The sequence below is a fragment of the Physeter macrocephalus genome, chromosome 20 (genome assembly GCF_002837175.3).
Source record: "Physeter macrocephalus isolate SW-GA chromosome 20, ASM283717v5, whole genome shotgun sequence".
In the NCBI taxonomy this organism is placed as follows: domain Eukaryota; kingdom Metazoa; phylum Chordata; class Mammalia; order Artiodactyla; family Physeteridae; genus Physeter; species Physeter macrocephalus.
Genome location: NC_041233.1, coordinates 72,985,074 through 73,007,692, shown reverse-complemented (window position 1 = coordinate 73,007,692; position 22,619 = coordinate 72,985,074). Strand labels below are relative to the sequence as shown.

Sequence of the window (22,619 nt, the reverse complement as noted above, 5' to 3'; positions counted from 1 at the left end):
CCAGTTCAGGATGCGGACCTTCACTTAACTCTCATACAGCCCAGAGTCTCATTTGCACCTCAGCCTGGCCAGTGGTCCCTAAGTCCACAGCCTCTGTGCCTCCACATTTCCCACAACAATTTCTGGTTTCCTGGGCGAGGGTGGGAGGGAGGCTGAGGCCTCCTTATACAGAGATTGATCCCAAACCCGTTTTCAGCCCTTGCCTGCCCTGTGATCCAGAACTCACGCGCGGCTCTGCAGTGTACACTGGCCCCTCACCAGCGCCCTGCTGCCCGCACCTGGTGGCAGCTCCTTTATCTTGTTCAAGCAGTTTCTGCCGCTCCATCTGCTTTCAGATTGGTTGACATTTTATAATATTGTAAATCAACTATACTTCAATTTAAAAAAGAAGAACTATCTCTTCCATTATTGCCTCCTTTCCAGTACCCTCGTCCAGGCAGGTTTGTACCTTATTATAAAAATATACTGTGTTTGTAAGGTCTTTTCTGTCATCTTAGTGGAGTTTGGGGAAAGGTGGGGTAAGTGTTTCTCCTCTTGATTCATCAGCACATTTTTGTTGAGTGCCCACTATGTGACAAGCACTCTTCTAGGTGCTGGGACAGCAGGGCTTGCATTCTAGGGAGAGTGGAGAGTAGAGTGAGTGTAGGTATTGTACAGAGAAACAGACAATACACATACATAGGAAGTAAGTTCCAGTACGTTAGAAGGTGGTGTGCGCTATAGAGAAACATGGCAGGAGTGAAGGAAAACGGGGCTTGGAAGTACAGGCGTGGGATTGCCATTTTAAACACTGATGAGGTGACATTTGATTAAATACCTGAAGAAACTGAGAGCGCGCGCCATGCATACCCAGGGCAGAGTGTCCTAGACAGCGGGAAGAGCCAATGCAAAGGTCATGAGGTGGGGTTGTCGGGGGGTGGGGTTGAGGGGTAGGGGGAGGTTTCGCTGGAACAGATGAGTGAGGCGGGAGAACGGGAAAGGAGGTCAGAGGGGAAGAGAGGTCCCAGTCATGTGGGGTCTTGTCAGTCTTTATAAGGTCTTGGGCTTTCTCTTGGGGCCACATGGGAAGCCACTGCAGCTTTGAACAGAGGGTTGACATGGTGAGACTTCCCTTGTTTCTAAAGGCTCACTCTGGTTGCTGTGTTTAGAATAGACTATGGCAATTGGAAGCAGAGTGACCTGTTAGGAGGATGCTGTAGTAAACCAGGGCACTGGATGGTGACTTGGACGGGGCTGATGTGGAGATGGAGATGGTGCAAGCGTGGGCCTCTGGATTTATTTTGAAGGTGGAACCTGCAGAGTTACTTGATGGACTAGATGTGAGGTGTGAGGAGAAGGATGATCGGAAGGGACTCCGAGATAATTGGTCTGAGCAACTGCAAGGGTGGAGCTGTCTTCAGGGGAGAGGAGAAGGCTGCGGGTAGTGTGGGTGTGGCAGGAAGAGGTGGATCCGGTTTGGACACACTCAATTTGAGATGTCTTAGTCAGCATCCAAGAGGAGATGTCAAACAGGCAAGTCCAGGCTGGAGATGGAAAGGTGGGAGTTCTGTGGTCTGAAAATGGTATTCCAGGGAATTCCCTGGCGGTCCAGTGGTTAGGACTCAGCACTTTCACTGCTGAGGACCCAGGTTCGATCCCCGGTCGGGGAACTAAGGTCCCACAAGACAAGTGGTGCGGCCAAAAAAAAAAGTTAAAAATGGTATTTCACCCGTACTTGGGTGAAAATGATGTGTCGATACAGGTTCGCCGCTTGTGGCAAATGTACCACCCTGGTGGGGTAGGTTGATGGTGCGGGAGGCTGTACTGGGGGCGGGGAGTGAGGGGTGCATGGGAACTCTGTGTACTTTCTGTTTAATTCTGCTGTGGAACCAAAATTGTTCTAAAAAACAACGTCTATTTTAATTTTTTATATATTTAGCAGCGTTGCGCGACTTGCGGGATCTTAGTTCCTCGATCAGGGATCGAACCTGAGCCCCCTGCAGTGGAAGCGCAGAGTCTTAACCACTGGACAGCCAGGGAAGTCCCCAAAGTCTATTTTTTTTAATGGTATTAGAAGCCATGAGACTTGATGAGATGGTCAAGGGAGTAAGTGTGCGAGACGAGAGATCCTAAAATTAAGCATGCAGTGCCCACCTTTATGTGGAAGGAGAGGTGGCAGTGGGGACAGCAAACGTGGTGGAAAGAACACCAGGAGAGAGTGGTGTCTTGGAAGTCAAAGGAAGAAAGTGGTTCGAGGGAGGAAGGCATCAACAGGGTCCCATGCTGACAGTGGCTCAAGTAAGACGGAGATGGAACTGACTTAAATTTCCCAAGGGGGATGCCACTGTGACTTTGCAAGAGCAGTTGAGCGGGGTGGTGGAGAGGCAAGCAGACCGGAGAGGGCTTAGGAGAGTGGAGGAGAGAGATGGGGAGACGATGAGTACAGACAACTCATTTGAGGCACTTTGCTGAGAAGTGCTGCAGTGAAATAGAGCAATAGAGAACTGCTTTGTTTTGTTTTTGTTTTTTTGGGGTTTTTTTGCTTTGAGATTGGAGAAATACAAGTGTGATTGCATACTGAAATAATTAACCTGCCTTTGTTTAGCAGGAATCCCGACTTGAATCCTAAACGTACATAAAGGTCTTCCTTTTTCAGGTGTATCTTCATGGATGCAGCATGGTACAAGATAGAGAGTGCTGTGCCAGGAAGACCACTTTCCTATGACTCAGGAAACCTAGCGTCATCACTCCTAGCCAAAGCCATCTGGGCCTCAGTTTCCTGATCTGCAGCGTAATATGCTGATCTCCAAGGATCCATCCAGCTGTGATATGCCATGAATGTGTGACTTGAAAAGCAAGGGAGATCAAAGATGGGAAAGGCAGTCAATGTCTGCTTGCTTCTTCCACGGGAAATTAAAGAAAGCACAACTAACGTTGTAAAGATGTGGGCTTAAATATTTGTAGATTAAACCTAGTAGAGATTTAGATGTTTCCAACTACTGATCCCCTCCCCCTCCACCCCACTGAAAAGCATATTCACTGCAGAAATTTTGTAAAACATGAAAATATAATAATGGAAATTAAAATCACCCATTATCCCATCATCTAGAGATAAATGCTAGTAACCTTTGGGAATCGTTTCCTTAAAGCTTTCTATCCATAAATATACTATATTTCCTCTCCTCTCCTACTGAAAACTCTCTATATATTTGTATCCTGCTTTTTGTCAATGACAGCTTCACAAGCACGTTCCCTACATCAGCAGTCCCCAACCCTTTTGGCACAAGGGACCGGTTTTGTGGAAGACAGTTTTTCCACGGATGGGGGAGGGAGGGCGGGGGCAGGAGGGTTTGGCTCAGGCGGTAATGCTAGCCACGGGGAGCAGTAGATGAAGCTTCACTTGCTCACCCGCCACTCACCTCCTGCTGTGTAGCCTGGCTCTTAACAGGCCTCGGACTGGTACCCATCCCCGCCCGGGGGTTGGGGACCCCTGCCCTACATCACCAAATACTCTCATTCAGTTCTTACAACTGTTCAATATTCCATCATAGGAACATACTGTAGCTTAATCATTCTATTAATGGACATTTATAGCTACCATAAGTAGCGCTGATAAAAGAAGTGTTATGATGTTCAACTTTGCACACAAATCTTTGTATTTCTATTCTTTCTTTGGCATAAATGACCAGTTGTAGAATTATTCACTGGTCCAACGGGTATAAACATTTTGAAGGCTCTTATGCCTGTTGCCAAACATCATCTTAACACATCTGCCTCTCTTGCCTTCCAGAGAGGTTGTTAACAATTTACTTACCCGCCTTCACTGTGTGTGTCAATTGCATCATATGCTGTTACTAACCCTGCCAACCTCCTATAATTCCTTTTTAAGATGCTACTCTTCACCACATATAAGCTAAAGTTTATTATTTATTAAAACAGCATTGTAGGGGAGGGAGTAATTTGGATTCCAGTACATTTTTGTGTGCCTATATGTGCTGGGCACTTTACCAGGTGCTTTCTTGTTTATTGCTAGTGAACACCACACCCTTAGAATGTGGGTGGCATCCTTTCCTTGTCCAATCCTAGGAGGCTGTGTTTAAAGACACACAGCTGGGGAATCCCTGGCAGTCCAGGGGTTAGGACTCTGCGCTTTCACTGCTGAGGGCGCAGGTTCGATCCCTGGTCAGAGAACTAAGATCCCACAAGCTGCGGGGTGGGGGTGGGGTGGGGGGATGGGGTGTGGGAAGACACACAGCTGGTCTGCTATATGGCCAGGATTGGTAGCCAGGTCTCTTGGCTTCAAGCTGCGCACTTATGTATTTACTTAGTTTACTATATCTCACCTGCTTCAAATGGCTGAGCATATTCTTTATAAGAGACTAAAATATATTTTATTGTAAAAGACTATAATGTATTCACAGCTTACCAGTTGTTTTTTTTTAAGTTTCTGAGAATTAAAAATGTCAAACTCTAGAGTCAATGATCACTCTGAAATTCTGCTTTACCAGAAGACATCCTAGTCCCCAAGGAAAGTTATTCAACCAAAGGTGAGACCAGCAGGGATAAGACCAGCAGGGGTAGGAAGGGGCCAAACCACTTGTCCTCTTCTTGCTCAGACTGGCTACTAGTGTTTGTAAAGGCTTGAGATGAGCTACAGAAAGTGAGCAATGCTATTTTTTTCTTTTTTATATTCATTTATTTGGCTGCGCCGGGTCTTAGCTGTGGCACGCCGGATCCTCGTTTTGGCGTGCGGGATCTAGTTCCCTGACCAGGGATCAAACCCGGGACCCCTGCATTGGGAGCATGGAGTCTTAACCACTGGACCACAAGGGAAGCCCCTGAGCAATGCTGTTTGGATGGAGAGTACCTTCAGCCATTGCGAACCACAGGTAGAACTTGAATCATGTGGGAGGGGTGTGTGTGTGTGTGTGTGTGTGTGTGTTTTCTTTTGGCAGGCCTTAGGAACTGCGAGGCTCTATACTTCTATACATGGTCTTCTGCACAGCACATGTTGAAAACTGGCTTTTGGATCTTCAGACACTCGAAACAGGTATTTATAGCAATTTCATGAGGACAGTCTTTTCATGTCCTGAAACAAATTTTAAACTGTGAACATTAAACCATGGGTCTTTATTTTTGTTCTCACTATCTGATATGCTAACAGGACAGTAAAAGTGATTTGAAGCTGTTCTATTTCCCCTTCATTTCAGAAAGCTGTTCCAGCTAAGACTGGCCACAGTCTTAGCTCAGGACAGATTCATAAGGATGTCCTAGGCCACAGCAGGTTTTTTTCCGGACACAGCAGGGGTGGACCTGGCAAGTGGCATAACATTTAGCTGTGCCTAACTTTCACCCATTGTGCCAGGCTCCCTACTTCCTGCGTTAGAATTACTTGTAATTTGGTCTCTGGAGCCGCTTTCTGGGGAGGTGCTGCACAGATTCCCTGGTTATTGTTACCTCATTTGTATGCAGGACTCTGTAGAGTTTGAAAGTCCTACTTTTACAATGGCTGAACATGCTGCCTGGAGTTTATGCATCACGGTTCGATCCCGTTATAACGGAGAGGAAGCTGGGAGGAGCCCAGGGCCGGAGGAGGCCGGTAACAGGAGACGCTTTAAAAATCGAGCTTTTCAGCTGGATTCTAACTCTGCTCCTGTCACAATAGCCTGCAGCTGAAAACCCGCAGCAGAGGGGCAGGGTGCTTAGAAATACTCTGAGTAAAATACTTTGAGAGGGGAAGGGAAGGTAGGGAGAGAAACGAGAAACAACCATGGAAGGCCAGAGATGGGGGTGGGACTGGGGCTGAAGGGGTGGGTAGAGGAGGGAGGAAAAATTAGCGGAATGGGAAGCTCAGAATAGAGGACATAAAAGAAAATGCCAACTAGTGAAAATACCGAGAAAGGATGGGTGGAGGGGGGACCGACGACTGGGGAACAGTTTAGAAAAATAGCAATTAGTACAGCTAAAAATAAAGACCAATTTAGAGACAAAGCCAGATACACAGGAGAAAACTAGGACTCGCCAGAAAGACAATTCCTCGTAAACCAAATCCTCAAGAAAATGGGGCTAATGATACCCCCTCTTGGGCTGTTTTGCAGAAGAAATGAGATAATAGGTTCGAGTGGAGCTGGCGGCCCTGAGCAGGTGACTGGCGGCGAGAAGAGGAGAAATCAGAAGTAGAGCGCAGCGCGGCCCGAGGGATTCCGAGCTTGGAGCGCAAAGGCCCTGCCGAAAGGTGCGCCACGTGTCCCGAAAGTTAGTGTCTCCGGCCAGCCGGTGTGCGGGGCAGAGGCATAGCTCCGCGCTGGAACCTGAGGGGTTCCTACGGAATTCCCCCGAGGGCCGCCCTTGGAGCCTCAAGACCAAGGGCAGAAGGTGACCAAATTTCGGCGCCCGCGCAGCGCGGCCCGGGAGAGGGCGCCCACCGGCTCCGGCTCGGCTCGCTCCGCCCGCGGACACCGCGGCCCGGGTCCTGGCGACGCCCCGCTGGCTTTCGCGGCCGTGGGAAGGCCCAGCGCCCACGGAGTCGCGGCACGGGCAAGCCCGGGCGCGCAGGGATCCTGGAACCCGAGGGCAAGGAGGCGAAGGCCGTGGGCCGCCCCTGGGTTTTGCAGAACCGCGAGGCCTCAGCTTCCCGGTCTCTGGACCAGGAGGTGACCCTCGCCGGCCGCCCGGCAAAAGCGCGCTGAGCCACGAAGCGCAGTGCGCCGAAGGCGCCGCGTCCGTTTCCCAGGGCTGCAGGGAGAGGGCGGGAGGCAGGGACGGACGCTGGAGCTGGGGGCAGGGTACGGCGGGGCTCGGGCGGCTTCTCTGGAGAACCCCGCCGCGCGGCGAAGGGTCCCCGGGACCCGCGAACCGCCGGGGCAGGGTTCCCAAACCCCGGGCGGCGCGGACTACTTCCGAGAGAGTGCGCTCCCTCCTGGGATCTGGGCCGGGTCCGGGCGTTTGGGAGTCACCCGGGTGCGCCCTGCCCGCCCAGGCACCCCGGGGCGGGACCGCAGGGCCCCCTCCTGGGCGGGCCGCTAGGGCGCACGGAGCGCGCCACGCGGCGTCTGGCCGGGAGGAGGGCGGCAGGGTGGGGGCCGCACGCTCCGGGGCGGTGCTGAGCGGGCTCCTCCTCCTCGCCTTCCTCAGGCTCAGCCGCCGCGCTGCCCAGCGGATCCTCCTTCCTCCCTGGGTTGCCCGCGGCTATGTTTAACCGCGCCGTGAGTCGGCTGAGCAGGAAGCGGCCGCCGTCAGGTAAGCTCCCGGGACCCCGCGTGCTGGGGATTGGGGCGCCCGCAGGGGCTGCGATGAACCGCCCGGGCAGGCGCTGCCCGCCCACGGCATCCTTACTAGGCTCGGGCGCGGCTCCGCGATGCCGCACCGAGGGGAGCCCCGGCCGAGCGCGCCACTTCTCCCTGCTCCGTCCAGCGCCCCTGTGGTCCGAGCCGCGGCGGAAGCGCAGAGCCCTGAGAGGCGCGCTGGGGAGGAAGTTTGTCTGCAAGGAGGAACAACAGCAGTTTTCTTTTTAGTGATGGTCTGGGAGAAAAAGGAGATCCGAAACACCTCCAAACTTTGGAGGTAGTATGGGCTCTAGATTCCGAAAGCAGAACGTCGCGCGAGGTCCCTCCCTTCGGGAGTCCTCTGCCTCCGCTGCGGGCGTTGGTACGAATGATGCCCACGCGGCGCCAGGAAAGGCACGCCTGGACCCCGGGCATCCGACAGGGCTGCCAGGCCTTGGCTGCCGGACGCCTTCTGTTCTGAGCCGAGGAGCCGAGCTATGGAGCAGAGAAGGAGGTGAACACCAGGTGAAGGGCGCATCTGCAGTTAGCGCCAGGGAAGAGCCGACAAAGGATACAGTTTGGCTGTCACTCTGGACGAGCCACAATTTGGAACGATTTGACAGGACAAAGAACCCATGGTGAAGATGAAACCATGCATTTGATTCCAACCATCTTACCCTTTTTGCTCCTAATAGCTAAGCCCCTTTGAGCGCTAATTGTGGGCCCGGGTCTGGGTTCACTCTGTTTTGTGAATTCTCTCTTCACCTTTAGGGCAACCCATTGAGATAGGCATTGTTCTCCCCACTTTACGGAGAAGGGAACTGGAGCCAGGAGCTATTAGGTAACGTGCTCCAAGTCACACTTAGGTGACGGAGAATCTTTCAGACCCAGCTCGGCCTGACTCTGGAGTTCAGAGGCTTTTCTGCCGCCTCCCACTCCGAGACGTTTCTGCTAGTACCAAGAGGCTGTACGTGTTGGCCCGTATCTTTTTTTCACCTAATGTATTTTATGAGGACACTGTGGTGAAGAGGATGGACTGGAAAGTAGGTTGGCTGGGTCCAAATCCCACCTCCACCACTACTAGCTGTGGAGCCTCTCCGTGCAGATAAGGATCTGCAAAATGGGAATAAAATACCCTTCTTTAAACACTAAATCGAAGCTGGTTTCTCATCCATCAAATTTTACAAATTATTGCATTTAATATTTAGGACAACTCTAATAAAGTAGGACTTCATAGAGTTATAAATTGCTTATATTAGAGTTAGTGTTAGTGGTCATGTAAACCTTTCTGTGTTACCTGTGGGTCAAAGGATTCCCCTGTGGGTGTTCATTTCAGCCATTCCTTATTGTTAGATATTCACAGGCCTATGGAGTGGTGGTCAGAGCCTGGACTCTGAAGTTAAACTCCTGGTTCCCACCGTGACTCTATCATTCAGCTACCTTGGGCAAGTTACTTTACCTCCGAGCCAGTTGCTAAATTATTGGGAAATTTGGAAGCTGGTTGCTAAACCGTAGGTAGCTTGAAATTGGCTACCAGTGGCCATTTACACTGTGGAAATCAGCAGATGCTAAAAATCAAGTGTTTTTGGTTTTCCCTGGGAGAGCTGGTTTACCAGCACACCTCTGCGTCTGTTTTCCCATCTGTAAAGTGGGTTCCATAGAGCTGTGGAATCAAATATGTGAAGGCATATATATGAAGTCCCTAGTGCAGTGCGTGGCATTACTGAGTAATAATGGTTAGCTGTTATCTTTTCCGCCTTTCCTATTATAAATAGAACTGCTTTGAACATCCCTGCACAGTTCGCTTTTGGGTGGAAGTCTTCCAAATAGAACAAATGAATTACGGGACATACATGGTTTTGGGGTGCTGTTGCATGTGGGCAGGTGGTACCCCAGAAAGTCTGGGGGCAGTTTTAGGGACACCAGTGGAGTGTACCTCTTTCAGGGTAACACATTTTAAGTCTGATGAAATGTGGTTAGGTCACTGATAGAAAGTTCAGTGATCAGCTGATCAAAGATCAGCTAAAAATCATGGATTGGTATTAAATGCCTGACTTCCAAGAGCCCGATTTCTTTATGATTTTTAGGTTTAATGTCTACCCCCTGATGGGAAAGGACAAATGAGCCCCTGCCAGTTTGGTCATCACCACCCAGCAGTGAGAAAGGGGGAATGTGGGCCCCGAGGCAAAGGCACTGGGAAGCCAGCCAAGTGATCCATGGGACCCTGGACTGATTTTTTTTTTTTTTTTTGGTGATTTTGAATTATTTTTCTTAAAGTGGCTCTCCAGATTGTGTAAGTTTCTGGCCCCACAAAAACCGGATCCACCCCTCCTGGACCCTGATTTTAGCCTGGCTGCAGTCCTGCCTCCCAGCTCCTTTTACTCCACACCTTTCTTGCTTTTCTGCAAAATCTTATTGGAGACCATGTCTTTAAACTGAGGTTTGGTGCTCCCAACGCTTAATTCCAAGTTTCGAAGTGCGATTCAAAGTGCAAATATTCTCCTTCCTGAGCTTTCTCAGAGTGTGTTCACGAACCACAAGGGGGTGGGAGTGGAGGTGGGCTCGACAAAATGCAGCTTTCCAGGCCCCCCAGGCCCCGCCCCCCCTCGTCCCGGATTCAGTCCTGCGGACCCGAGGTGGGAGGGAGAGTTGGCTGCATTTTTGACAGTCGATTCTTATGCCACTGAAGTGTGAGGACCCCTGCAAGGATTCTGTGTACCCACCCTGCCCCCCACAGCGACTTGCACTGTTTATGGTGAATGGGAAGCTCTTCGCTTGAAAAGCAAAGCCAGAGCCGCGGCCTTCCACCGCCCCCTGCGAGCAGAACAAGGGCTGAACCGCCCGGGGAATTCCCCGCTCCCCCACCCCGAGCCTGTTATACATTATCCCATTAAACCTCTGGGACCAGTTTCAGATTTATGGCAGGGCTTAAGTTTTTATTTAAAGATGACAGTTGACATAACAATTTAATGTCTGTGTTGTAACAACCCAGCGGCAGGGCCGGCTTGGCTGCTGGGGGAAATTTTCCCTGCAGAACATCACTGGGCCGGGCCTTCAGATTCAGGGAGAACGAAGCGGCCACAGAGAGGCGGGGCTGAGCGAGGGGCGTGGTTTATACACGTGTGCCGACGTGAACACCACCACCGGCATGCCGCTCGCGGACTGGTGGGTGCCGGGCTCTCGGGGTGCTTTACTTGCCTTCACAGACTTTGTATGTGAACTGATGTCTCCTTTACTCACTGTTAGAAATTGTGGAAACCAGGCAGGTGCCTGGCTGGGCCATTTCCTAGGGCTTTCTGGGTGAACTGAGTCATTTCCCTCCCTGGGGTTGAGTAATCCCCTCGGCCCCCTGCCGCTGGGCTCTGGGAACTTGCTGTTTAAATTGTACTAAATTTACGCTCACCAGTTTCTCCTGCTTCCCCCAGATAGCTCTCCACGGCAGCAGCCCCGGGGGTGGCAGCGGGGGCCCAGGCAGGCGACAGAACCAGCTCCTCGATAAGAGCTGTCAGGAGGCACACACTGGAGCCAAACAGTCCCTTGCAGACTTCCGGGGACCCATTTCCCTTCCCAGTAGGTTCCCGTCTCTCGAGGGCCCCGCCGAGTGCCTGTGGGTTGGCTCTGCTGACCCCGCTCTGTGGTGGGCTCAGGGACCCCTCATCTGGCTTGCCTTCTCGCCCAGTCCCCCCGCTGCCTGCCCCGCCCCTGGGTGGCTGGACATTCCCACCTCTGTCCTGTGTCCTCTCCCAAAGCTCCAGGAGGCCCGCTCTTCCAGGCCTCCTGCCTCCCTCTCTGCACTGAAATGCAGCCTGCCCATCTTGTCTCTCCCCGGACAGCTGCAGAGGCCGCCCATTTCAGAAGGGACAGACCAGGGGACTCAGATCTCTGACCCGAGCCCAGAGCTGCCTGCGTGACCTCACACAGTATCCAGTGTGTCATCTTGCTCACGTGTATTTAGAGAGTGAGTGTGGAGCGGTGGGCTTTTCTCTTTCCTTCTTTGCCTCCCTGCTTCTCTGCTCCACTTCCTTCTTTCTTTTCCTTCTTTCTTTCTCCAGTTGGGACATTAAAAACCAACAATACCATCATCAACTAACTGTCTTTTTTTTTTTTTTTTTTTTTTTTTTTTTGCGGAATGCGGGCCTCTCACTATTGTGGCCTCTCCCGTTGCGGAGCACAGGCTCCGGACGCACAGGCTCAGCGGCCATGGCTCACGGGCCCAGCCGCTCCGCGGCATGTGGGATCTTCCCGGATCGGGGCACGAACCCGCGTCCCTTGCATCGGCAGGTGGACTCTCAACCACTGCACCACCAGGGAAGCCCATCAACTGTCTTTATCATCCCACAAATGAAGGATGTTTCAACACCCCAAATAGTAGGAGAGATATAATCTCATGTAAAGAACTTGTCCTGATACACAAGAATCTTCCAGAGGCTGTTGCTTCTAGGGGAGAGGCTCTGGGTCGCTGAAGGACAGGGGTGATAGGAAGACCTGTCCCACTGTGCTCCCTTATGTAGCTCTTGTCTTTTGTACCCTGTAAATAAATATAATTATCTACTTAAAAAAGACAACCCAAGACTGTCCCACTTGATCAGCACAGCTCACTTGGTAAATATTTGCTTCTGCTTATTCTCATTCTTTCATGGACCAGTGACGAAAACTTCATGGCAGTGTGTGGCGTTGCGGCCAGATAGCCATCTGGGACTGCCTGGCCTCATCTTCTCAATTAATTTTAATTTCCCGGAGAAAAAGGGCCCGCCTTTTATTTCTTGCATCTTTCCCTGCCCTTCCCTTAACAGCCTCTGCAGCCAGACAGCCTAGGGTTGAGTCCCAGCTCATCGACTTCCTGGCTTTCCCCTTTGGAGCAAGTGATTTAACCTTGTTGTGCTTCAGTTTCCTCATCTGTAAAATGGGCCACCGATGGACCCAACCTCCAACGGCTGTGAGGTTGAGATGGGATGTAGTCAGTGTTCAGTAAATGCCATCTCTTTTTACAACCATCATCCTCCTCTCTGCTTTGTCCCCCGCTCAACCTGGCAATCTATCAGAAAACAGCTATCACTATAAATCTATACATGAGTGCCCGGCACTGCAGACCCTGAGGAAGACATAGCTCTTACTCTCAAGAAATACACAGTCTACCCTACTGACACTGGAGGGAAAAAGTTACTTATTTGCCCTGAGGTGGGGGCCAGGGGAGAGCGAGGGCACATTTCTGCATAAGTCAGGTCCCAGAGGAAGCGTGGGGGCTTCTGGAAAGTGAGAAAAAATATGGGCAGGGTCTTCACTTTCACCTCCAGAATTGGGCTCCTGGGTAGTTTTTATTTTTTCTGGGCCTTTGCCTAGAAAGTGAGGATTCTAGGGAGGCTACAGATAACAGTCTGGCGTTCTTATTTCCTTCCCTCTGGTAGAAAGTGGAAACCGGGGGCCACTTGTTGTTTAGTCCACTCAGAAGAGGATGTTGAGGCTTGTTTTTCCTCCGGCTCCAAAAGGGTGTTCAGGAGCCCCGCAGCCCCCGTCTGTCTCGCACAAAGCGTCTCTGAGAAGGCAGCAGAGTTTTGGGCTGTGGGGACCTCCCCAGGCAGACCACAGAGCATGGCACGTAAGGAAGGGTCCCCACCCCTTTGGCTATCAGATATGCCATCAGCTCACCCATCGCGGGGTGCTGTCAGGCAGAGTAGAGATAGGGGTGTGTGTGGTGCAGACACAGGTGCACAGGGGGCCTCTGGAGGGCTCGCCTGAGCAGCTTGACTTTTTCTGAGGCCTCAGACCTCGTGGGAAAACTGCCATGAGGCCGTTTCTGAGCCCAGCTGACCTCTCCAGCCTGTTGGCCTGCTCTGGTCTTTGATGCTTGCTATCAGTATGATTATTTCAAAACGTTTTTATTTTTATTTTCTGCTAACGGCAGTTAATGCAAACCTCCCTACCAAGGGAATTGCATGCCTGAAGGGTCATTATTCTCAGAAGCTAGATACCGGAGCTGATAAACACTCAAGTAATATTTAGATAGAGGGTTTCCATGACCCAGTTTCTCTGCAGCCTTACATGGATCACCAGTTGTGAAAACAGATTCTCTGCTTCTAAGTGGGATGACTTTTTTAAAAAAATGTAATGTTTGATGTGATATAGGTGATATGAGGTTTTAAATCAGTTTTGTGGGCTGTGTACTTTCCCTGAGTATTTTAAAGGAGTGTGGTGTGTGTGTGTGTGTGTGTGTGTGTGGTACCAAACCACGTTAGAATTTAGGGTTAACATTTCTGCCTTTTCCTGGGCTTGAATGTTTAGTTTGTTTTCTTTAATGTGCTGTGCGTTTGGGGGGTGCCTTTAACAAACCCTCTGAGGATGTAAGTTGACTCTGCTGTTGAGGAAGCTGGATATTGAGATTTTACTAAAATCTTTGACTTGGGGAAATTGTCTATGCAGGATCATTAGCCAGACCTTCCTAAAGAGTAATAGCAGGAATTTGTTCTGATGAGTGTTAGAGATGCCTTTTGAGTATGGATTTCCAAGGAATTAATGTCTGGAGAAGGTCTCTGTTAGGTATGACATCATAGCATCTATAAATAATGCATCACACAATATGCTGCAAGCAGTCCGCCTCAGCCCCTCTCTACCCGGATGCTGTGCCACTTTGAAATAACAGCTTTTACCACACAGAACAGCATAAACGTAAATGGAAAGCGTATGCCCGTTGTGTTTATGTGCTGGATGATTCTGGCCCAGTTGTAGGTGGGTTTTTGTCTGCAAGGAATTGGACTCTTAGTTTTTGCAGTCTTCTCACACATAAGTGTTATCATTCTTTTCAAGGCTGTCGTCATGTTCTGGCTTCTGTGAGTGTGAAGATCAGCAGATACCAAAACTAACAATGGCAGGCCATTGTGGCAGATGGCCTGGGCTCTGGAGGCAGGACTACCTGGGCTTGGACCGTGACTCCCCGTTTCTAGCTGGGTGCCCCTTGTGAGTTACTGTGCCTCCGTTTCCTCATCTGTGAAGTGAGGATAATACTAACCACATCTGAGGGTCGTTGTGAGAACAGAATGATTTAACCCATGGAAAAAGCTTGGAATAGTACCTAGCACGTTGTGAATAATTCGTCAGTGTTAATGCTTATCATTAGCCAATGACAGATTCATCTGAAGATGAGTATATTGAAACGTAAGTATCGTGCCTGCAAAAATCTGAAGATCTAAAATGCTTTGAAGGGCCCAGGAGGTAAAAAAAATTATTCTTTTCATTGCAGAAATGTTTTACAGATGATCTAAATGACAACAACAAATGAGCAGAGCTGGACAAAATGGAAACAAACAAATGTCATCACCAACTGCTCCTTACTAGCTTGAGTGATCTTAAAGCTGCTAGAAAGATAGGTTTAACTCTTTTTCCAGCTGTGCATTCCCAACCTACCTTCTTGTGTAATCCATCTAAAATGGAAACTTTTATCAAGGAAAAAGGAAAGAAGAGTGTTGGACCTTTGTGTTTCCAAGTGCCAGGAACTGGGAAGGAGTTGGGAAGCTGGGAACTCTTGTTTTTGCTTTATTCTTAAGCTCAGAAGTAAACTTGCTTGCTGTGAAGAAAGGTTATTTCTTTCTCCTATACATCATTGGACTGATTGTAACATTTAAAGTGAACTAAGTTGTCTTAGGCAGTCCTTACTTACATGCATCGGAAAATAGTGGAAGTCTACTTGTACCGATGAGGATCCTGAGAAATGGAAATGCCTCAGGTTGGGGGCAGTCTCTTACGGCATTGCCAAATGGAGTGGACCTCTGCCAGTATCATTGGAGGTTGGGGATAATGACTTGGAAAAGAGAGACATCATTAAGTGAATGGAGTTTGCAAATGTTTCTCTAACTAGAGATATCTATCTATGTTGATACCAATCAAGAAGGATTAAAAATAAAAGGCATAGCCAAAGACCTTAATCAAAATTAAAAGACAATCAGGAAGTCTTGGCAAAATTCAAGTCAGTATTTCTGGAAAAGTGAAAACACATGGCAGCAGAGTTTGAGTAGAAGATTCCTGTAGTAAAAGGACTGCTAGGGCAGAAGGTGAGCAGACGGGCAAGAAGAAATTTCTCTTTACCCATGACACCAAAGCCGAAACTAATAACCATGGCTACGGAGATACTTTCTGTGTCTTGGTATGCTTTGTGGGCCAGCCCTGAAAATTCTGTGCCTTCTGTAACAGTGTCAGCCATAGACGTATTTCGTGACATCGATGGAAGGGAAATGGTGGCCTAGGAGGGAACTGAAAGGAAGGGCCACCCATCTGCAAACTCCTGTGTTCCGAGGCACCCGAGGGGTTCCATAGAGGTGGTCCTTGTGGGGACAATTGCCCGCATATTTAAGTCCCAGTACTGGTTCCATCCAGCAGTTCCTTAGCTGGGTCACCTTACTCTCTGGACCTTTATTTCTCAGTCTGTTAAATAAGGAGACTAAATCAGATGAGTGGGTTTTGAGTTGTAAAACTTTTTGTTCACACGAAAGCCAGCACAGAAACCTAATATGCAAAATGACTAGAGTATGAAATAAAAGAGGGGAGTGAGGGAGCAATTGTCTCACGGTGGGGATGGCTATCTTATCTCTCAGTTAACCAGAAGATCTAGTTAACCAGAGCACTCTATTGGCTAAATGGGAATCCACCAAGTGTATTTATTTGCAAGACAGTGAGGCCGTGAAAACCCAAATGTGGTTTGGTTTATTATTGAAAAGAACGTCAAGAGGTTTGGAATCACTACAGGCCAAGGTTGAAAAGTTATAGCCAAAGCAGTTGTTCTGCAATGGCGAGAGAAATTTCTGGCTACCTACGATTTTTCCGGAACAGCGAACTTGTGTCTCTAACTTATTTACTTAAGGGAAGATCTGCTAGGGTAGTGGAGTAAACTGTCAAACTGTATATTCTTCGGGTAGAGAACAGGGAGTAAATTTGTGAAATGCTTGGCAGAATGAACCCTGTTGCAGAAATTTCTTACCATAAAGATCTTTTAATTTGATTTATACTTCGTGGGGAAGAAAGGCAGTGTTCAGAAGCCTGCTGTTTTAACATTTGCAAAGAGAGCAGAGAACTAATTTAAGATCCACGAACTGAAGATTCACTTTAGAGAAGTGTCAGGTCCATTTGTGATGTTTGAGTGAGTTTACCTCTCAAGTAAAGGAATGGATTTGTCCCAAACAACTCTCTTATGTGCTCCATCACCAATGCATTATTGCTTCTGCTTTATTTAGCCCAAATCAGCCAATCAATGTATAGAACCCAGGTAGTTTTCCCAGATGCTAGGAGACCGAGTCTCAGCTGCTTGAGAAATTAATATGTTTGTTGACCTCCAATAGAATACAATAGATCACAGAAGCTGAGTTACTTCCATGTTCAACATATTCTGATACAACTTTCTTCCAAAAACATTTGAAACCGTATGACCGCCTAGCTACTTGCGGCAATTAATATTCATAAGGCTTTAAAAATTTATCTTTTTAAAATGATTTGTTTTGCTGATTTCTTAATTTAAAGTTTATTTTCTCCCAGATTCAAACTTTTCTTTAGAGAGACATGTCTCTACTTTGAAAAAAAAAGAAAGCAGTGGAGAAAAGAAGTATTAGCTATAAAAATAGTTCACTTGATAAATCATTATTTTAAGGAAGCAGAGAGAAGAACTAATATTTTTTTGAGGGTCCACTGTGAGCATCTAGGTGCCTGATGTGTTTCCTCCTTTAATCCTTCTGATAACCCCAAGAGACAGGGGGATTATCTTCATCTTACACAGAGTTTTGCCCATGTTCACATAGTTCGAATTGGCTAAACTGGGTTTGGAACCTGGGTCCATCCGAAGTGACATCATGGATTTTCCCTCGACTCCAGAAAGGGGCCAAATTCTGTAGATGAGGTGTGTTTGTGTTGTTACTTCCTCCTTCAGGCAAGTAGCCAGAGTGTGTTAGTTGGAGGTCCCCGTCCCCTTTCCTTTAGTCAGGAGGCTCTTTTTAGAGGTAAGAGTAAGAGAGTGCAGCAGATGTGCAGGTGCAAAGTCACTGATTCATTTAGCCTATGCCCTTCGTAACAGCGTCCTGCCGAGACATATTGGAACCTGAGAGGCACAAGGAAAAATCAGTTATAATAATCCTGTCTTTATTTAAATTTTTGGTATTTTGCTCATTATGGAATTTTTTACATTAATTTTGATTTTTCAGAATATTGCATGAAAACCTCATTTACCTGATGCCTGAGTTTTTGGGGCACCCCCCCCCTTAAATTTTGCACCTCTGGCCAGTGCCTCCCTTTCCCCACCCCCGTCCCGGCCCTGGTACACACTTTAATTTATGTGCCAGGCAATGAGCTACCTGCTGGAGATACAAGATCAAGATGCAGAGGAGCTTTCAGACTGGTGAGAGCCGGTCGTGCAGTCACAACACAGCAGGATAGTTATAAGACTGTGCACAGAATGTAATGGGGGAAGAGTTGCTATATTGAGTCAAGGTCCCTGGGAGGAGGGCTTGAGGGAGACTTGACAGATGACAGTATCTCTGGGCCACATACACAGTCTAAACTTTGTTTTGCAGACATCCACGACAGTGCTGGGAGTTCCAGCAGCAGCCACCAGAATCCCAAGAGCACAGACAAATGGGCAGCTTCTCTGGAGAATCTGCTTGAAGACCCGGAAGGCGTGAAAAGATTTAGGGTTTGACTTTTTTCATTGTTCACCGGGCTTGATGCACATACAAAGAAGTTTAGAAGCCTGTGGGTGGAACACAGGCCAGGTTTTAACACTGTCTGGCCCAACTTGAGAAGCAGAACTTCTCACCTGTCATGACCAAGATGGAAATGCTTTCCTGGGTAGTCATGGACCAGCACGGAGGGGCGTGCACAGACTGTTCTGTTTTCTGTTTTGTTTTTTTTTAAATTTATTTATTTGGTTGCACCAGGTCTTAGTTGCGGCAGGCGGGCTCCTTAGTTTTAACACATGGGCTCCCTAGTTGTGACATGTGAACTCTTAGTTGTGGCATACATGTGGGATCTATTTCCCTGACCAGGGATTGAACCTGAGCCCCCTGCTTTGGGAGCGCAGAGTCCTATCCACTGCGCCAGCAGGGAAGTCCCTCTTTCTGGTTTTTATATAGCTGGATGGGAGGCGGGTGGGGTGATGAGGAAGAGGTACTGTGCTCACTGGCAGAATCTACAAAGAATTTCCAGCTCTGTGACACCTGGGCGGGGGTGGTCTGGGTCTCTCTGATGTGAAGGTTTGTTCACTTGTATGTTGGGGACTCTCAGGATACATATTAACAGAGTGAAAGAGGCTGGACATCAGCTGACAAAGTGAAGATGAACTCAGAGAGGAGGGCAGGTGGTTGGGGAAGTGTCAGGACTGCCTAGAAATGGCCTGCAGAAACCCCAAGTGTCAGAAGAAGCACAGGTGAATTTCAAGAACGCCTTGTATCTGCCTGAGTCCCAGACTTCTGTCTTTAAGTCTTGGGTCAGGCCAGGATAAGCCCTCATGCTGTTGATCTCTGTAGCAGACTCCAAGGAGGGGGTAGCAGGCATTTCTGGACACAGGGCCACCATCTAGAGCACTGTCTAGATCTCGGAGAGAAAACTTTTCCGTGCACAGCAGGATAGCTGGCTGTGCCACTAAGCCCCCAACATCTGCCAAAAGAAAGCACACCTCCAGCTTGAAGTAGTTTTCACTGTGGCATTTTTAGACATGCTTAGTATGTTTTCTTTTCTTTTGTTTAAAAAAATGAGCCTGATTTTGGAGGAATGTACTTTGTTTAAACACTGTCTGGAAGGAACTAATATATCTTCCACTTTAATTTACTTTTTGGTAATTTATTGTCAGTTGAGAATTGTGGGTAGATTCCTACTTCATTTTTACTCTTCTTCACAATGTCAAACCCATTAAGTTCAAATGCATATGAAATTCCAGCTTTAACATTAAACATACACTTTGTTGTCAGGGTGGAGCTTTTACAGTGTGAATGAACAGCCTCATTTGTTGCATTTTGACTTAGTTCTTGTAGGGAAATGCATTATTTGTTTTTTAAGTAGAATGCTGTTTGATATTTTGTCTTCTTTTCATCCATAGGAATTTTTGAAAAAGGAATTCAGTGAAGAAAATGTTTTATTTTGGCTAGCATGTGAAGATTTTAAGAAAACACAAGATAAAAAGCAGGTACTTCGACTCTATAATCACATTCTTGGTAATTTTCGTCTCTCCTTATAAAGTTACATTTGCCTTTCCAACAAATTTTGAAATTGCCTAGGGAAATCTGATCCATATTGGATTTGGGGGAAGATTTAAGCTTCAGGATAGCCTATGTTGTATTGGTCAAATATTAACAATTTTTTTAAAAAGCGTGTTAATCTATTTTTTAAAATTAATTAATTTATTGACTTTTGGATGCGTTGGGTCTTCGTTGCTGCACGCGGGCTTTCCCTAGTTGCGGCGAGCGGGGGCCGCTCTTCGTTGCGGTGTGCGGGCTTCTCGTTGTGGTGGCTTCTCTTGCTGCGGAGCATGGGCTCTAGGAGCGCGGGCTTCAGTAGTTGTGGCACTTGGGCTCAGTAGTTGCGGCTTGCGTCCTCTAGAGCTCAGGCTCAGTAGTTGTGGCGCACGGGCTTAGTTGCTCCGTGGCATGTGGGATCTTCCCGGGCCAGGGCTCAAACCCGTGTCCCTTAACCACTGTGCCACCAGGGAAGCCTTGTTAATCTATTTTTAAATGGAGCCGTTCAAATGGACAAATGTTTAAAGTAAAAATAATGATTTAAGTCATTGAGAGTTTCTCATCGAGTATGATTTCTTTTTCATGAATAAGTTGTGTGAATGCTTCCCCCGGAGTTTGACATGTCTGTGTTTTGTACGGACACCGTAAAGCAGATGTGTGGTGATAAAAGCACAACGCGCATCAGATGGATTGTCAGTTAATCGGTATGTCTTTACGAAACACCTTGTAGTTGGCAGGCATCCCACATAGAAAGTTTCTGACTGTTCTCCTGGGTGCATGTGTGCTCTTTGCAGGAGGTAGCCTTTAGCTCCAATGCCAGCCAGATTTTCTGCCACTGAAGGTTGGGTGTTGGGGAGGTGGAGGAGATTACGGGGAAGGAGGCTTGTGGATTGGGTGTAATTACGAGGCTCAGGCCTGTGTATTTCTAAGAGGCTAGTGGCTAAATGCCTACGGGAGCCGGTAATAATGTGCACGAGTGAGGTTTTTTTGTAAGAGGCTGCAGGGGGTGGTGGGGACTGGGGCCATTAGCGGGTGGGTGGCCTGCCCTGCCTCCAGAGGCTGTAGGTGCTTGTTCAGCTGACTTTGGCAGTGAACGCTTTGGGGTCTGTGGCCGTCTGAGCTTTCCCTGCTTTGGGTTCTACCCACCTAGGCCTTCGCTTGCCCACCCTTGCCCCAGAACCCTGAGGAACCTTGCTTCTTAAGGCATCTTCTCCCATTTTTAGTCTGATGCTGCCTGTTTTTCCAGAGGAGCTGGACATTTGGATTCTTATGTGAAACCATCCAATTTTATAAATGATGGAACTAATTTTTAAAAAATGTAAAACCTTGCCTGCCAGACAAAACCTATCCATGGGCAGATGTGGCTTGTGGGCTGCCAGTTTTTAAGCCTCTGGCTCCAAAAGCTGGAATCCATGAGGCCAAAAGCCATCATGCGTTTGCAGAAAATGTCTCTCATTGGTTTATTCAAAGGCTTTTCCACCTCAGACACCCTTTCCCCAAGATGGAGCTGTGTGACCTTCGCTCTATCACCTTCCCCTCTGTAGGGCCAAGGATGGATTCCAAGATCCCTTGAGCTGAATTTCCTAGGTCAGCCCAGAAAGCCATCCCCGGCATGACGCTGGGCATTTGCTTCCTTCCTGCTTCTTCACCCTGGATGACTTTATCTGATCCCTTTGGGTTGGTGAATGGTCTCAGGTGTTGGCTGTGCCCCTTCAGGCAGGCATGCCCATCGCAGTCCTTTGCCCCCAGCACCCAGCACAGGGCCCAGCGACAACCGTCAATAAATGCTGGCCTGGGCAATGGATTCATCCGGCCTCACCCTAAAACCCTAGCTCGGAGTCAAGCAGGCAGACAGATGTCCATTTCTCTGCCTTAATTTGCATGTTGGAGGTTAGAGGGACTGACAGGCCAGCCAGCTACCCCTGCAGTGTACAAACCAGGCAGTTGAGGTCCCCACACGGCTGAGCTGGGGCTTGAACCTGCCCCCTGAGCCGCCCAGTCGTCTTCCCTGCACGTGATACTGACGTGCCCTTCAATTCAGTTGAGTTCGCCAGATCTTTGCCGCATGCCTGCTTGGGGCCGGGCCTTGTGAAAAATATGGGTGACACACAGGGACAAGACAGATGAGACTCTTTAGGGAACAGGCCTCTAGAGGGGAAGCTGCTTGTTAAACAAGCCTTTGCAAGTGTGACGAGAACAGAAATGGGAAGTGCGGGATCCGTGGGAGCACAGACAGTGGGTGTCAGGAAGGTCCCTGGGGAAGTGACTCTTAAGCTGACATCTAAGCGGAGTTTGGAGATGGGGGGAGTGTTCCTGGAAGAGGGGACAACCTGTGGGGAGGAAGGCCTGGAGAGAAGAGCTGAAGGAAGACCAGAAGGCGGGAGGCTTGTGCTTGAGGGGGGGTAGGCTGGGTCTGCTATGTCTGAGAATGGGACCACAGCTGGAGAACCGGGGTGTCAAGGTGAGCACTGAAGAGCCACGGGGTTGGACTGCACTGTCCCGTCCACATCCTACAGCCAGAGCTTCCAGAATCTGGCAGCCCCTCTCTGCTCCCCTAGCCCTGACACCTAGCATATGACTCCTTGAAGGTTTGTGTCCTGAGGCCCGGATGTTGCTTCTGGGCAGTGAATGCTGCCTTGCCGTCAGCCGCCTGAGGATGCAGACAGAGCTGGGAAGGGGAGGACCCTGTGTGAGGCCTGCAGGGTCCACACCTTGGTCTGGGACATCACACTCAGCATCGTGACAGTTCCCACCCTTCCAGATGCTGGTCTGTGGTCTGGGAGGTTAAGCTGTGGCTCGCCTACAGCCGTCCAGCTCGGTGCAGACAGAGCCAGGATGCAGCTCAGGTCTCCGCTGCAGACCATGTAGTGGGTCTGGCTGCAGGGGAAGTAGAACCAGAAGTAAGCTCTGTTTCACTGATTTTAGGAAGCAGAGAGGACATAGCACAGGGAGAAGTCAGCCCAACTGCATTTCACCATCAGACTTATTACCTCTGATCCAGCACGAAGTTTGTGGACCATTTATCTTTACAGTGAACTAAGGCAGTTATGGGATTGATGCAAATCTCACTATTGCATCTTTTTTTTTTTTTTTTTTTTTTTTTTTTTTTTGTGGTATGCGGGCCTCCCTCTTCTGGGGCCTTTCCCCTTGCAGGGCACAGGCTCCGGCCGCGCAG

General features: G+C 48.8%; 1 protein-coding gene across 2 annotated transcripts in view; it reads left to right on the top strand.

The window, feature by feature from the left end:
• Positions 1–6,583: 6,583 nt before the first annotated feature.
• RGS10 (regulator of G protein signaling 10) overlaps positions 6,584–22,619 on the top strand; it is a 38,270-nt gene continuing 22,234 nt past the window's right edge. Inside the window, exons 1-4 of one of the 2 annotated variants that reach the window (XM_007108056.4) lie at positions 6,584–6,632; positions 7,114–7,218; positions 17,789–17,907; positions 19,309–19,395. In XM_007108056.4, coding sequence (XP_007108118.1) covers positions 7,170–7,218; positions 17,789–17,907; positions 19,309–19,395 — 255 coding nt within the window. In that variant the 5' untranslated portion in view covers positions 6,584–6,632; positions 7,114–7,169. Of the gene's footprint in view, positions 6,633–7,069; positions 7,219–17,788; positions 17,908–19,308; positions 19,396–22,619 lie in introns of those variants that run through there. The other variant, XM_007108057.4, reaches the window with a different exon arrangement.